Here is a 13,754-nt window from a genome sequence, read left to right as displayed (position 1 = left end):
ACAAAACAATCTGCCATGCCTGCCATACATAAACAAAAGAATGGGGGGGGGTGTGATATATTTCGCTCTGGATATCAAGTCTATCCCCTTGAGGAACTTCCTAGGAAGAAATGGAAAACATAGGACTAAAGTGATTAGTAAGATGCTATTCTGGATGGCACTGTGGAATTCAGGAAGGAGTAGGTCATGGAGGCTCCTCCTCAGTCCACCTGTTTCATTCAAACGTGTACCATTGCACAAACAGCATGTTCAACGTCTCATGAACAGTAACAACCACGGTGCTTCCAGCATTTTCTGAAGTTGATTTGATGAAGAGGAACAGCAGACTTAAGTTACTTGATGTCATATCATAACAGATCAAATATTCTGGCAAGCTTCCAAATGTGTTTTCTTCCTTCTCTCTCTTCCATAGTAACTGGGGAAGCAAAAACTACCAGACACTGAGCTAAGCACCAGGGAATGAGAAATGACCAACGTTCTTCAAAGAACACACTGTTTTACAGAAACGTGAGACTTCTCTCTACTCCCCACCAAAAGACTGCTACAATGCACCATGGTTAAATAAGCTGAGTAGGAAATCCAGCCACATGCCATGCTATGTTTTTTGCCTTAAGCAGAATGGAACACTGAAAAGTGCTAGACTTTCTTGGAGCTGAACAGAAGCATAGATTTGAAGGGTCAGACCTGGAAAGACCAGTGAGGAAGAGGATCTGAGCCAGGTAGTAATAAGGAGAGAGAAAAGTAGGAGACTATGTAGGAAGAAAACCAGCAGATGCTAATAGTTGCCTGATATATAGAAAGAGATTACTCAGAGTCCTAGCAGGTAGCAGGAAGATGGTGATGTCGAATGATGGAGACACAATCCATGGGAGTGCCAGGTTTGGTTAAGAAGATGCTCAATCTAATTAAGCCACTCTGGGGTTATCCACTGCCATTTTGGCAGGCTGTCCAAGTCGAAAGACATTCAAGAGGCAGGCAGACACATGAATCTGAATTCTCACCACAAGGTACTGTCTGATACATGGGTTGAAATCCACTGGAGTACAAAGAACCCTCATCAAAGATGGGCAATGAGATCACCAGCAAAGACAGAGAAGTACAGGAATACATGTGAGACTGGGGCAAACTAAGCCACAGAAAAGACAAGCTGGAAAGGAAACCCCTTCAAGAAATGGGGAAGAAATGGCCAGAGAACTATCAAGAAGAAAAGAATGGATTAAAAGGAGAAAGGAGAAAGTGTGAACATGGTAGAAGCGGACCAGGGAGTCTCATGACTCAGAAGCCAGGCATATGACAACTATTTAGAAACCTTTGTGTGTCATACACCAGTGTAGGTGGGCAAAGCACACAACAACAAAAACCATTGCTTTACAGACTGTGTTCCAGCTTATTTTCAGAAGAAGTACAGTCCATGTACTGCCATCAGTGGGTGTGAGCTAAGCACAAACTAGGAGAGTGAGCATCTAGTGACTCTCACGGCATGTGTATATGGCCAGGACACCCAAGTACAGGGCCATTTTCCTACACATTCATTTTCATTTTCATTTATGGGAAAATTGGTCTATGCCAAATTGGAAATAAACAAAACCCCCAAAAGCTATGTATTCATTCTCAAAGACCACTTTTGGGGCACTCCTTTACTAGTGACATGTGAGAAATGAGGATCTCAGAGAAAACTCTGTTGGGAAGTTTGAATGGGAAAGGGATGGGAATAACAGCTGCTAGCCAGAGAGGGATCTTTGTATTTGCCAGAATTAAATCCTGTAGGGCAAGGACAGATGGATTTCTCAAAAATTGGGATGCTAGCATTTTCCCTCAGTTTGGTGTATTTATATATTCATTTTGAGGAAAAAAACCTCACCATGATTACATTTACATGGGCATAATATATGCCCTAAGAGATACATAAATACTAAAAATCCATATATGGGCTAAATAGGATTCCTTTGTAGGCTGTGGCAGATCAATTTCAGTCAGAAGAGCAATATTATGCACTAATTCCTTTCCACCAGATACATTCCCTTCTGGTCCTAGGTGTTATCAGGAGCCAGGCATGGGAGTTTTAGGCAGACACAGGTCCTGTGTTTATCTGTCATTTCGGAAATTGGATATTTTGTTAGAAGAAAAACTAACACTAATGAAAATGTAAGTTGCCATCTACTATCCAACACCACATGCAAGTTAATTAATAGGACACACAGCCTGGAAGAAGCCTGCAATTTTCCATTTCATTTTTTTTCAGATATTAGAACTAGATAGCAAATAACATCATATAACACACATACACTCAGGCAATTTATAATTTTATGAGCAAGGGGGGAAGAATCACTACTTGGGAATCCTTAACAATCCACTTATCCTAGAGTCATAGATTGTTGGGTCCTGAGGTGACTGTACAGGTGATTACATTAACTTTCTACACCTAATGGCCAGAATCAATTCATAACATGTAGCCATGCTTTTTTTTTTTTTTTTTCTCCCCTGGAATGTGAACTCTGCCTCACAGTTACCACTTGTAAGCAAATGGTTTTATAAAAAATATTTCATCTGGAGAAATGCAAACAAATCAGGAAACTTTATATGCATGGCACATGTTCTTACCTCCTGTAGTAACTTATCTAATTTGTGCTGCAATTCAAGGAAGTATCGTGACGTGATGAGACCCTGGTGGGATTTATCCAAACAATCTCGAGCCAGCTCAATAATCTGATGGTGAGTAAAACTAAGCACTCCATCTGCCAGGGGAAGAACGTGGTCAGGAGAGTAACTGGTGATAATTTCTTTTAGACGTTCTTCCATCTGAGCTGTAGCCTGTTGAGGTGACACACACAGGTGTAACACAAGAAGACACAAACCACTCAACACTATCATTCTTCCCTTTCATTTCCACCAACCTATACAAGTTATTAAATAAAGTTCTGAAAATCTCTGCTCATGGTGACACATGCCTTTAATCCCAGCACTTGGGAGGCTGAGGCAAGTGGATCTCTGTGAGATCGAGGCCAGCCTGGTCTACATACTGAGTTCCAGGCCAGCAGGGGCTACAAAAAAAAAAAAAAGAATTCTTAAGATTAAATATGAAGGAGAACTCATTTTTAAACTTACTCTAGCTTACTGCTAGAGCACTTGACTAACATGATCAAAATCAATTTAAAGTACCACACACACCACAAATTTTAGAAAGAAAAAAACCTCTCACTTTTTCATGATATGATCATGGTGTACATAAGTCATTATACATTTGTCCAAACCCAGGGAACTGAACAACATCAAGACTGATTGCCAATGTGGACTGTGGGGGATGCTGTGTCCATGGGAGCTCATCAATTGCTGATGAATGCATCACTCTGTTGGGGATGGTGATAACAGGAGAGGCTGTGCACATACAAGGCAGGGGGAATAGAGACAATTTCTGTATCTTCCACTATGATGCTAATATTACTTTATTAAAGTACACATTCTTTAATCCTAGCACTTGGGAGGCATAGGCAGACAAATCTCTGTGAGATGGAGGCCAGCCTGGCCTACATAGAGAATCCAGGCCAGTGGGGGATACAGGGAGACCGTCTCAAAAAGATAAATAAATAAATAAATAAATAAATAAATAAATAAATAAATAATAGGAAGGAAGGCAGGAAGGAGAGGAAGGAGAGGAAGGAGAAATAAAATAAATATTTTTTAAAAAAGAAAGAAAGGAAAGAGGGAGGGAGGGAAGAAGGGAACGAAGGGAGGGAGGGAGGAAGGAAGGAAGGAAGGAAGGAAGGAAGGAAGGGGAAAGAGAAGAAGGAAAGTGGAGAGGAAGAGGTGTCACCTCATGATATGAAATGAAGACAATAAATGTTACTTAAATGAAAAGGAGCACTTTGGCTGCTTAATCCCCCTTTCCTGGGTGCCCCATCAAATGTAAGATGGTTCATGTAAGCTTCTTGAAATAACCCTTCTTGTGAAGGGTTTTGCTTTCATGTTAGATCTTGGGCTCTTTCTGATGGGTAAGCAAAATATGAAGTATTTCTTTAGTTATTATTCAAAACTTGGGATTATGCTAAAGTTCCACAGTATGAGCCACAACGTTTTCTTGGCAAGGTTTCGGCATGCTGGGAGCATATACATAGCATCTTTATCCTTTTCTCTGAAAGCTATATCTGTGCAAGAAGTAAATGGGACCCCTGGTAAGGTAGATCTAAAATTCCCTTTCCAACTTTCATTTTCTTTTCTGTTGACTGCCTGCTGGCTGATCAGTATTACTTGTTTACAGAAACTATATATACAGGGGGATTCCCTCTTTCCCTCCCCCTGATCTCCTCTAAACTCTGAACCTCATTAACTAGGCATAATCAATATCTCTTTCCCTGTTGAGCAAGTGACATGTGATAAATAGGTGATACAGCTTTAATCAATGTCATCAGTGTCAGGTTCATTACAAATAATAAGTACTTGGCTCCTGGTTTGTGAACTCAAAGGTCTCCCTTTGTTCTGATGCTTAGAGCAACAAAGGCAGTGGGTGAGGAGGATCCAGTGAAGAGGTAGCTTTTGTCCCAGTGTGCTGAGCCACTTGAGTGAGAAGGTGTGGAAGGGACTATAAAAGCTATTACTTGCAGCCCAGGGGCCTGGCAACAAGCACACAGTACACACTAGTGTAACTCAAATGCCTCCTACCAGTCCAACTGCACCTCCACTTCCAGAGCAACAGGGCTAGAAGGGCCAGGACTGAAGAGATGGGAAAGGAAAATGGGGTTTAAAAAAGAAAAACCATTTTCAGGACACAGCAAGCTACGGCTTCTGAGAGAGAAAAATCCCATGTTCTTGATGACCACACAGCAGATGTAGAACACGAGTACAAGGAGTCTGAAGGCGGTAGAGCCTTTGAGGGCAGACCCCACTACTGTACCTACCAGACGCCCCCATGTGGGGTGCCCCCCAGAAACATTCATCATACAGAATACTGTGCTCCCAGAAGTCGTTAACGTCATGTCTGTCCAGTGCTTTCTTTTTCTGAGATGACTACCATGCTGTTTAATGCAGATCATTACTGAATTGGACCCTTACTTCTTGTAACAAAATCACCTTACAGATGCTAGGTCCGTGTTGCCTGCTCACTGAGAGGCTAGGCATCTTCAATTCCATCCATTACCTTTGGGAACCTTTCTTTGTAGACATGGTTCATCATAATTATTTCATGGTCACAGCAGGCAGGAGAACGTCCAGGGCTACAAGCAAAGCAAATTACCCTTTTAAACCTGCCACAGCATGAGATGAAAATAAGCCTTTGATTTCTAAACAGTCAGTTGTATCAGAAGTACTATGCAACCCTCATATAAACAGTATTCTGTATTAGGTAGTTAATACAAAATCAGTCATTAGTGCACACCTGCACGTACATACCTGTAAACACACAGACACAATGAATGCAATTGAAAAAACAAGCCTAAGAAGAACAACGTCGCAAAATAATCACAGTCACAATACTCAGAAGACATCCTTAAATTGAGATTATATTATATATGTGGTATGAGGTTGTGTAGTTGTGGAAACCAATTAATGAACTGCAATATAAAAAACAAAACAGGGTGGCTGGTAACAGCATCTAGGACACATGTAACAGTGTAATTTCACACTTTTATCATACACCTGCGCTCTGCCACACACCAACAGAGAGAGCGGAAAGTCTTCCATGGCACAGGTGTCGTGGCAAAATCCATTTTCTACTCTAGCAAATATTTATTTGGGATGCTGAGGTAGGCATTATGCACAATAAGAAACAGCCATACATCTGTTTTGACTCTGTATTTTTGTCAGTTTGTGTCCTTCCTGGCAGGATACTTGTACAGTTTTAGGTCACCAATATTCTTGGGTGGATATAGCTTAGGCTAGATACTCCAGGAACTTCTTAAAGAAAATTAAAAGTGGTACCCCTGCAATAAACCAGTATCTCTAGATAAAGTGGAAAAGCTAGTATATTCTGTGTCTCAAAATAATCTAACATATCCCACAACTCTCCAGTGTGAGTACCTTTGGTATTAGTCTATGATAATAAATGAAGCAGAATACAGAGGAACTTCCATGTTGAACTGAACACCTTGCAAGCTGTTTTTTAAAATAATAAAACTTCAACAGATCAATGTACACCAATTCTGTAGTATTAAGATCTCATACTGTTGGTAAGGAGACATACTGCCTTGATTCCTCCTTCTATGAAAGCCCTGTTGCCAGCTACAGGGAGTCAAGTCCCAAGGTCAGGAACTTCCCAGAGTGCCAGGGCCTTCCCAGGGTATGCTGTAATACATTCAATGACTGAGAAGCTGAAGCAGGAGAATGCAGGGAGGAGCATTCAGTCTACAGGGATAACAGCCCATGGTGGGCCGAGGCTGCTGGTCCTATGCTACAGTACTGCCTAGTCCTGACTCTTTCCTTCCCTTCTACAGTGAGAATACCCACAGCATTCCTTCATAAGCATCCTGAAACAGAGACTGCCTTCTGGAGACACAACTGTGATACCTGTGACTTGAAAAACAGCAAGAAACCAGTCCTGCTCAATGTCATGAGTACTGACTGCCTTTGATGACAGCAAAACTCAGAGGACACAACATCCTAAAAATGAATTTATCATCTTGGACAAAGTAAGACACAGTGGGAAGAAAGAATAAAAAGACCGAGATGGGTTCTGATAACATAGAATCTGGGGAAAAATACCTCCCTGTTTTTGTCTTCCTTTTCCAACCAACTTTTCCCTCTTCTTATAATAATATGAACCATTCTTGCCCCATCACTAGTTGGCCTTGACCTTTCCATGGCCAGAAGTTTCTATGGGTAGTCAGTCTCTAAGATTTATACAGCAATTAGCAAGTTGTGAAAACTTAAATAATGCAAAGCCTTTCAGTGTTCATTAAAAATGTCATCTATAGATGGAAAAATCATGCTATATTTATGACAATTCACAAATAAGTGAGCACATACACGAATTAAAGGATGAATGGTCTTCAGTCAAAATGGTTGAAAACAAATCATCCACAAAGATAACGGTTTGGGCCAGATCTACAGACCTGAGGCTTCGGGAACGGGGACGCATGGGTGTGTTCCTACATCGGTTCTCAGGGGCGATGCTTTCAGTGGTGCAGAAATGTTTCGACAAGAAGTGTAATTCATCTGGTGTTGGCTGGTATGGCAACTGATGTAACTTCTCCTGGGAGGAACAGGATGACTGGAACAAACCAAAGTAAAGTTGTAAGACTATTTTCCAAAGAAATTCTGGAAATGAGTATGAGATCAAAGTACCAACCTTGGACAACACCAACATTTTATACAGGTTCTCTGGAAGCAGTCATAACTAAGAGCATAATGTGATGATGTCTCTGAGAAGTCAGCATACCTTGTGTATGTCCCCTATTTGCCTGCTGTTTCCCAAAGACAGCTTCCCTTCGGGGTAAAACCAAGATTATGAAATGGACAAGACCCAATAAAAGTCCAGACCAGAAAGCAAGTCCTGGAGTGAAACTGATAGGGACAGATTAGATCTTAGCTGAGGAGGTGGCCTAGCTGCTGCTGCTGTTCACACCAAACACTGAGACTTTTAGGTAAATAACATAATTATATGCTGTGGGACCATAAAGAACATAATGAAACCTCCCTCAATAAAAGCATGCTGACCTTTGATGCAACTGTCACCAATATGTGCCACGGACACAGGGGAAGGATGGAGCAAAAATTTTCTGAGTAATGCCACTGTTTTGAAATTTGGAATTGGAACATCTCTTTCATTTTGGGGGGGTGGGGGGAGAGGCAGGGAGTAAGAGTAGCCTTCTTTATTTAACAGATGAGGTTTTCACCCATTGCCTGTACCATATGTAGATTTACTCTTTGACAATCATCAGTCTCCATCTAGAACACAGTGGAAAATGTGAGTAGCTGAAAACAAGAGCTTCTAACAGTTTGAATTGGGGAACTGAAGAACAAAAGAACTGTTACTTTGACTTGAGTACTAAACTCAGTAATACTAATAAAAGAGACTGAGGTGTTTTTTTTTTTTTTGAATAAGTAGAAACAAGGCTAGAATAAGCATATTTTTGAAAGCTACCACTCATTCAAAAATGTCAGTTATGGCAGAATTTTTCATTCAAAAAAAAAAATCTGTCCTTATGAAAAAGCACCGTTCGTAAATGCTGAAGCACTGCAGTGCAGCACTACTGGAAATTAATGACCAGAGCCAAAAAATATCCTTACACCTTGAAATTATAAAATGCCTTACTAAGTACATACTAAGACAAAAAGAGAATTTTATAATGTAATGAGATTATTTTATAAACCATAAAAATGAGAACCCAAGAAAGACTTATGAGATAAACTAAAGCTTTATTCAGAGTCAACAGGCAATCTTAAATACTTACGCTATGAAAAAAGGAAATAAAACGCATGAACTAAATCAATTCAAAAAGTCAGGAGAAGAACCATAAAATCAATTTAAGCAGGAGAGAAACAAAGGTAATAATGGCAAAGACAAGGAAATTAACAAACAGAAAACAGGAGACTTTATACAAAAGACTGAGGGTATGGCTCAGAGGTGGAATACTTGCCTGACCTCCACTAAGCCCTGGGTTTGAGCCCCAGCACAAGGGAAAAATGATAACCAAAACCCAACAAAACCCTGCTTACCTTAACCATATTTTCACAGGTAAATCCATGTCCACATTCCTGCATCCAAGATTTCCAAACCCACAAATCTAGAGATTTGTATTTAAGTTTACAGTAATCACTCTGGGTAGCAAAGCATCAACTGAACTGCTAGAAAGTTATTTAAAATATTTATTAATCTACTTAGTGTGAATGTTGATTCAGGTTGCTATAGAAATATTAATCTGTTGAATTATGACTCGTTGGCTCAGTTGCTGCTGGGCTATTATGTACAGTAAGGGATCATGTAGCCTTTCTAACATGAAAGTCAATTTCCAAACACACTAGGCCCAGGGTTTCTCACAGTAATTAGTGGTGGTACTTGCACAGGGCTAATACCAAAGACTTCAGAGAAGGGTCCTTTGAGGAGGAAGGGGCTTTGGCAGTATTTTTAACATTTCACTTATGATACATAATAAAATCTGTTTTTCAAAATGCCTGTAGCACATGTAACAAAATGTTGACTTCAGTTAAATCTAAAGAAACTTCTGTGATTATAGCCGCTGCATCATCAGATAATGGCATAAGGAATGCATCTATTTGAGAATCGGGACTATGATAAACTGAGCAATGTAGTTGTAGTAGCAAGCACTGTCATCTTGACACTAGACAAAGTAAGAGGCAAAAAGCTTCTCTGGAGAGAGGTGCAACTCAGGGAGAAAACAAGCAGGATGTGAATGGAAATGGGCAGAGTCCAAACAACACTAGGATAACCAGCGGGTACCTGGGACAAAGGTAGAGTGGGAAAATGGACAGGGATGGGTTCAAAATGTACTAAGTAATGCCCCTGACATAGCACCTTGGACAGCGGGGAAGCAATGAAGCTCTCAGAAGAGAACTTGTAATGCCAGTGACAAGTGCTGCTGGGATAAGAGAGGGATCAGAGGGAGCCAGTGTTGCCCCCAAGGTCTCATCCTTCTGTGTGCTTTTGAGACAGTATTTTGCTGTTTTTCCTAGGCTGGCATCCTGGTTTCAAGGGATCCTTCTGCCTCAGCCTCCCAAGCAGCCAGGACTACAAACATGTACCACCAAGCCTGGCTCTCATACACTCATTGAAAAGATACCTCTGTTGACCAATGCATACTTGAGATAGTACTTGTAGAAGAATGTCAAAAGTTGGTTTGAGAGATTTGCAATAAATTAAGTCTTACTATTTCCCATTTCTCCAAGTGTGGTATGAATGAGTCTCATTACCCAACTAGTTTGCATATGACTTCTGACTATACCATAAATCAAATCCACTTTCAAAGAATGAAGATTTACATCAAAAACTGTGCTGCTAGTTTGCCAAGCAATTAGAGCTCAAACGCATGTTCTGAGCAATGATACGATTCAAATAAACATTTTGCCTCTCAAGAAGGCTAAGGATTTTTCAAAGGATAGGGTTTATATGCATGCATAAGTTCCTACTTGTTATTTATTAAAAGTAATATGATTTAATAGTCATACCTCACATTTATGGGTATTTATATTCTTATTTCCATTCTTCCCCTCAGTGGAAAATAATTTATCTGGTGAGAAATATATAGAGGAATATCGTCCTACCACCACAATTCCATATTACTTATTTCAAAATTAAAAATTATGATGTGAATATTATCTTGGAAAAGTGCCACAAATTAATTTTAACCACAAAACTTTGACACTAAAAGAAGTTGCAATATTAAATATTCTCTGGGAAAACTGATTAACTTCATATGACAAACTCTTTCCAATTTCAGAACATTGCATTTTTGACATTTGGCAAATCCACAGTCTCTTTAATAGCCAGAAGATAAAGATAAAATAACGTTTACATTTCAGCATGAGTGGGTCTGGAGTCTAGCTAACAACACAATTATTTGTAAAACTTAAACTGTGATAGTGCAGAATGCTTATAGCCTTATCTGTAAATATTCTAGATTTTTCTTTAAAAGTAAAGTGATTTTTTGGATTGGCTAAATGACTAAAGTTGATAAGCATTCTAAGAGTAATTCAGATAACTGCAAATACATCCAAATATTTAAAGGACAGGATTGAGAAACTGAGGAGCTTCAGCTTTTATAGTTCTCATTTGCCCCCTTCAACAACAACCAAGGAGAAAAGATGGCAGACCTTCCATGCAACAGTGCCTACGGTCCACAGATTCAACAGTTCCTTACACCTTTCGGCGAAAAGCGCAATGATGAAAGTAGAAATTTCATTTTGAAGGGAAAAACTAGGAATATTGAGATATATAACTGCATACCACCTTTTAAGATAAATAGGTTAGAGAAAAGCTGTTGAAAATACTGTGTGTGTGTGTGTGTGTGTGTGTGTGTGTGTGTGTGTCCAAAAATAGGCATCAGAAGGTTTCTTGTTTTAGGCACATGTATGCTGTAGAGACAGTAGTCTCTAGTAGATTACCCATGAGGCTTAAGAAATGTCACTCACATGCCCTAAAAAGAGACATGACATTAGGGTCTAAACTACTTGCTGTGTTCATAGATAAAATAAAGGGGTTGATAAATAGATCTAAAACTAATTTTCTGTGCCTCAGGTTTTCTGATCCATAAGATGAGAGAAACAAAAGCTGCAATACCATAGGTATACTGCCAGGATTCAATGAGTCCACGCATTTAAAGGAGCTAGATTAGCACTGCCTCATAATAAGTACTTCGAAAAACACTATTTCAAAATTATTCATACATAACGTTGTAAGTCAATGTACACATCCCTGATACATTCACTTTTATAGAAAATGATGTATGATTTATAGAAGGAAGGTACATCTTGAACTTTCTTTTTTTCTTTTTTTTCTTTTTTCTATTTTTCTTTTAAAAGAGAGATCTATCATCTGAACTGTCATAAACCTTGACTGAAGGCAATGCAAGGTGATACAGTAGAAATAAAGGAATTTGCAGTCCAAAGCCATGAATTTTAGTTTTCAGTTTGGAGAAGTTAAAAGAGAATATGTACAGGAGAGGCACAGAGTAAAGAACCAGTACTCGATTTATTCATGGCTGGGCTCTAATTAAAGACACCCAAGGGTCTGGGGAGAAACAACACTTACAACTTTTGAAATTGCTCTATTTTGGATCAATTTTAGCATTCATTTTTGCACTCTGGTCCCACATTTTCCACATCTAAAATTGCCAATGATGGCCGCTGCCATAATAACCAAGGAGAACCTTGCTGGCATTTACAAACAATTTTATCCACTGCTATGATCCAGGATTTCACTGATATGAAGCTAGTGTTACCACTGAAACTACTCACGACTGTTAGGAATGCTCTCAAAAATGATCCAAATGGGCAGTAAACTCACCTAGCACAACAAAGAGGATGCTCAGACAGGAAAATACATGACCTCTTTGCAATGCATGACTCTACAGAGATGGTAAAGATGACCCAGCCAATGTTAACAAAGTTTGGTTTTAGAGGTGCCCCAGAAAACCCACATTACATTTGGGAGTCTGGGAACACAAAATGTAAGACAGTGATGATAATATAGTTATTTGAACTAACACACTGCAGTTTCTTATCAATTCAGGTATTATTCAGGGGCTGTATCTGCATGCTTAGCACAATGTGTGGGCTGTTAAAAGTACAGTGGACAGTGATTAACACTGAAACCCACAACTGACCAAATGTGTAGAGAATGAGTACAGAATGACCATCCCTGAATAAGACACCTATATCAAACTTCTGCCCCCTAAGACTCAGGGATCATTGCTGAACAGGTAGCAGAAGATTGTAAAAGCTAGAGGTGGTGGATGAGCACAGGAACCAGTTTTCTAGACAGCTGGTCAGTTACTCATATGAACTCACAGCAATGGTGACAGCATGCATAAGTCCTATGCAAGCTCAAACCAGACAAAATTCCAGAATAGATGTGGGGAAGTGGGGAAGAAACCCCAACCCTACCTGAGGAACTATTGAAAAGTGATGGAAACTGGGAAGGGGAAAATCGGTCTCCTTTAAGGGTGAGACTCCTAGTAGGTTGACCAGGCTCCAGTGGATGGACCCCCACAGGATATTTGAAGACACAAATTTGATTCTCTCTCTCTCTCTCTCTCTCTCTCTCTCTCTCTCTCTCTATATATATATTAAAGTACATGAAATTGGGTGGGAGGGTAGTAAGTGGGGGGTCCAGATAGAGAGGGAATCTAAATATTACCAAACAATATTGTATGAAAGCAATAAAAATTCAATTTAAAAAAGGAAAAAAAAGATATATACATAAAATTTAGCTAGTAAGTCAAGTGAGGATAAATTATGGCTATGTAAAAATTATAAGAACTAAAATTCTACAATGGTCCTTATTTAAAAAATAATTTAAAAATACATGTTCAGAAAAGCAAAAGCCCACAATGAACCAGCAATCCCCAGCAATAAACCAGGAATTTTGACAAAATGAGGAGGGAACTGAATCAGAAAGAGTACTACAGTCACAAGTCCACATTCTGAGCTCCTATTGAGCCAGCAAGTACCTCATTAGGCATTCATTGAATCCCTGTGACCTCCTGGGCCTTTCTAAATGACCACCTGGTTTCCAAGCCCTGTGGTTACAGACACTCCATGGTCCCACTACCTTGGGCCAGGAATGCTTGTATCTAATCTACCGAACACTATCCAGTAATTGCTAGGCCTCTAGTTGAAATGTTATCGTTTGAGGCAAGAATCTCCTTATTCCTCTATCATTTCCACAGATTTACTAAGGTCTTTACCTGTCTTTTTAAAAGTTGCTACCTAGAAGGCACAGACAAATTTTGGTCCTTTGAAGGAGAGAGAAAAGAAAACAAGCTTCTATCCAAACCACACAAGCAAGAAGATCAAGTCCATCAAAGATTAATGGCATTTTCAGCACAAATATCACTGGCATGGAACTAAAGCATTAAAACCAGATTGTGTTTTTCCCCAAAACTACACCAAATGGTCTTAAAATGAAAGCTCCCATTTGCCTCCAAACTTGTGATCCTGGGCCTTAGACAACAGTATGCCCCATAGTTTAGAAGCTTGCCACGACTGCGTGCCCTTTTTATGTTGGCTAGGCCATCATTTGACATGTCAGAGTGGCAGACATGAGGAATTTATCTTCTCCTTCCTACCAGGAAACACCCAGGGGAAAC

At 39.7% G+C, this 13,754-nt stretch overlaps 1 protein-coding gene across 8 annotated transcripts in view; it reads right to left on the bottom strand.

The window, feature by feature from the left end:
• Mast4 (microtubule associated serine/threonine kinase family member 4) overlaps positions 1-13,754 on the bottom strand; it is a 648,204-nt gene that overhangs the window by 60,880 nt on the left and 573,570 nt on the right. For all 8 annotated transcript variants that reach the window (XM_029566302.1, XM_029566303.1, XM_017799580.1 and 5 more), the window contains 3 exons: positions 7,041-7,198; positions 5,132-5,207; positions 2,602-2,811 (listed from right to left, as the gene is read on the bottom strand). In XM_029566302.1, coding sequence (XP_029422162.1) covers positions 2,602-2,811; positions 5,132-5,207; positions 7,041-7,198 — 444 coding nt within the window. The remainder of the gene's footprint in view (positions 1-2,601; positions 2,812-5,131; positions 5,208-7,040; positions 7,199-13,754) is intronic.

This window comes from Nannospalax galili, unplaced genomic scaffold, assembly GCF_000622305.1.
Source record: "Nannospalax galili isolate Female #2095 unplaced genomic scaffold, S.galili_v1.0 scaffold518, whole genome shotgun sequence".
Classification (NCBI taxonomy): Eukaryota; Metazoa; Chordata; class Mammalia; order Rodentia; family Spalacidae; genus Nannospalax; species Nannospalax galili.
This window is presented reverse-complemented; position numbering and strand designations above follow the sequence as displayed.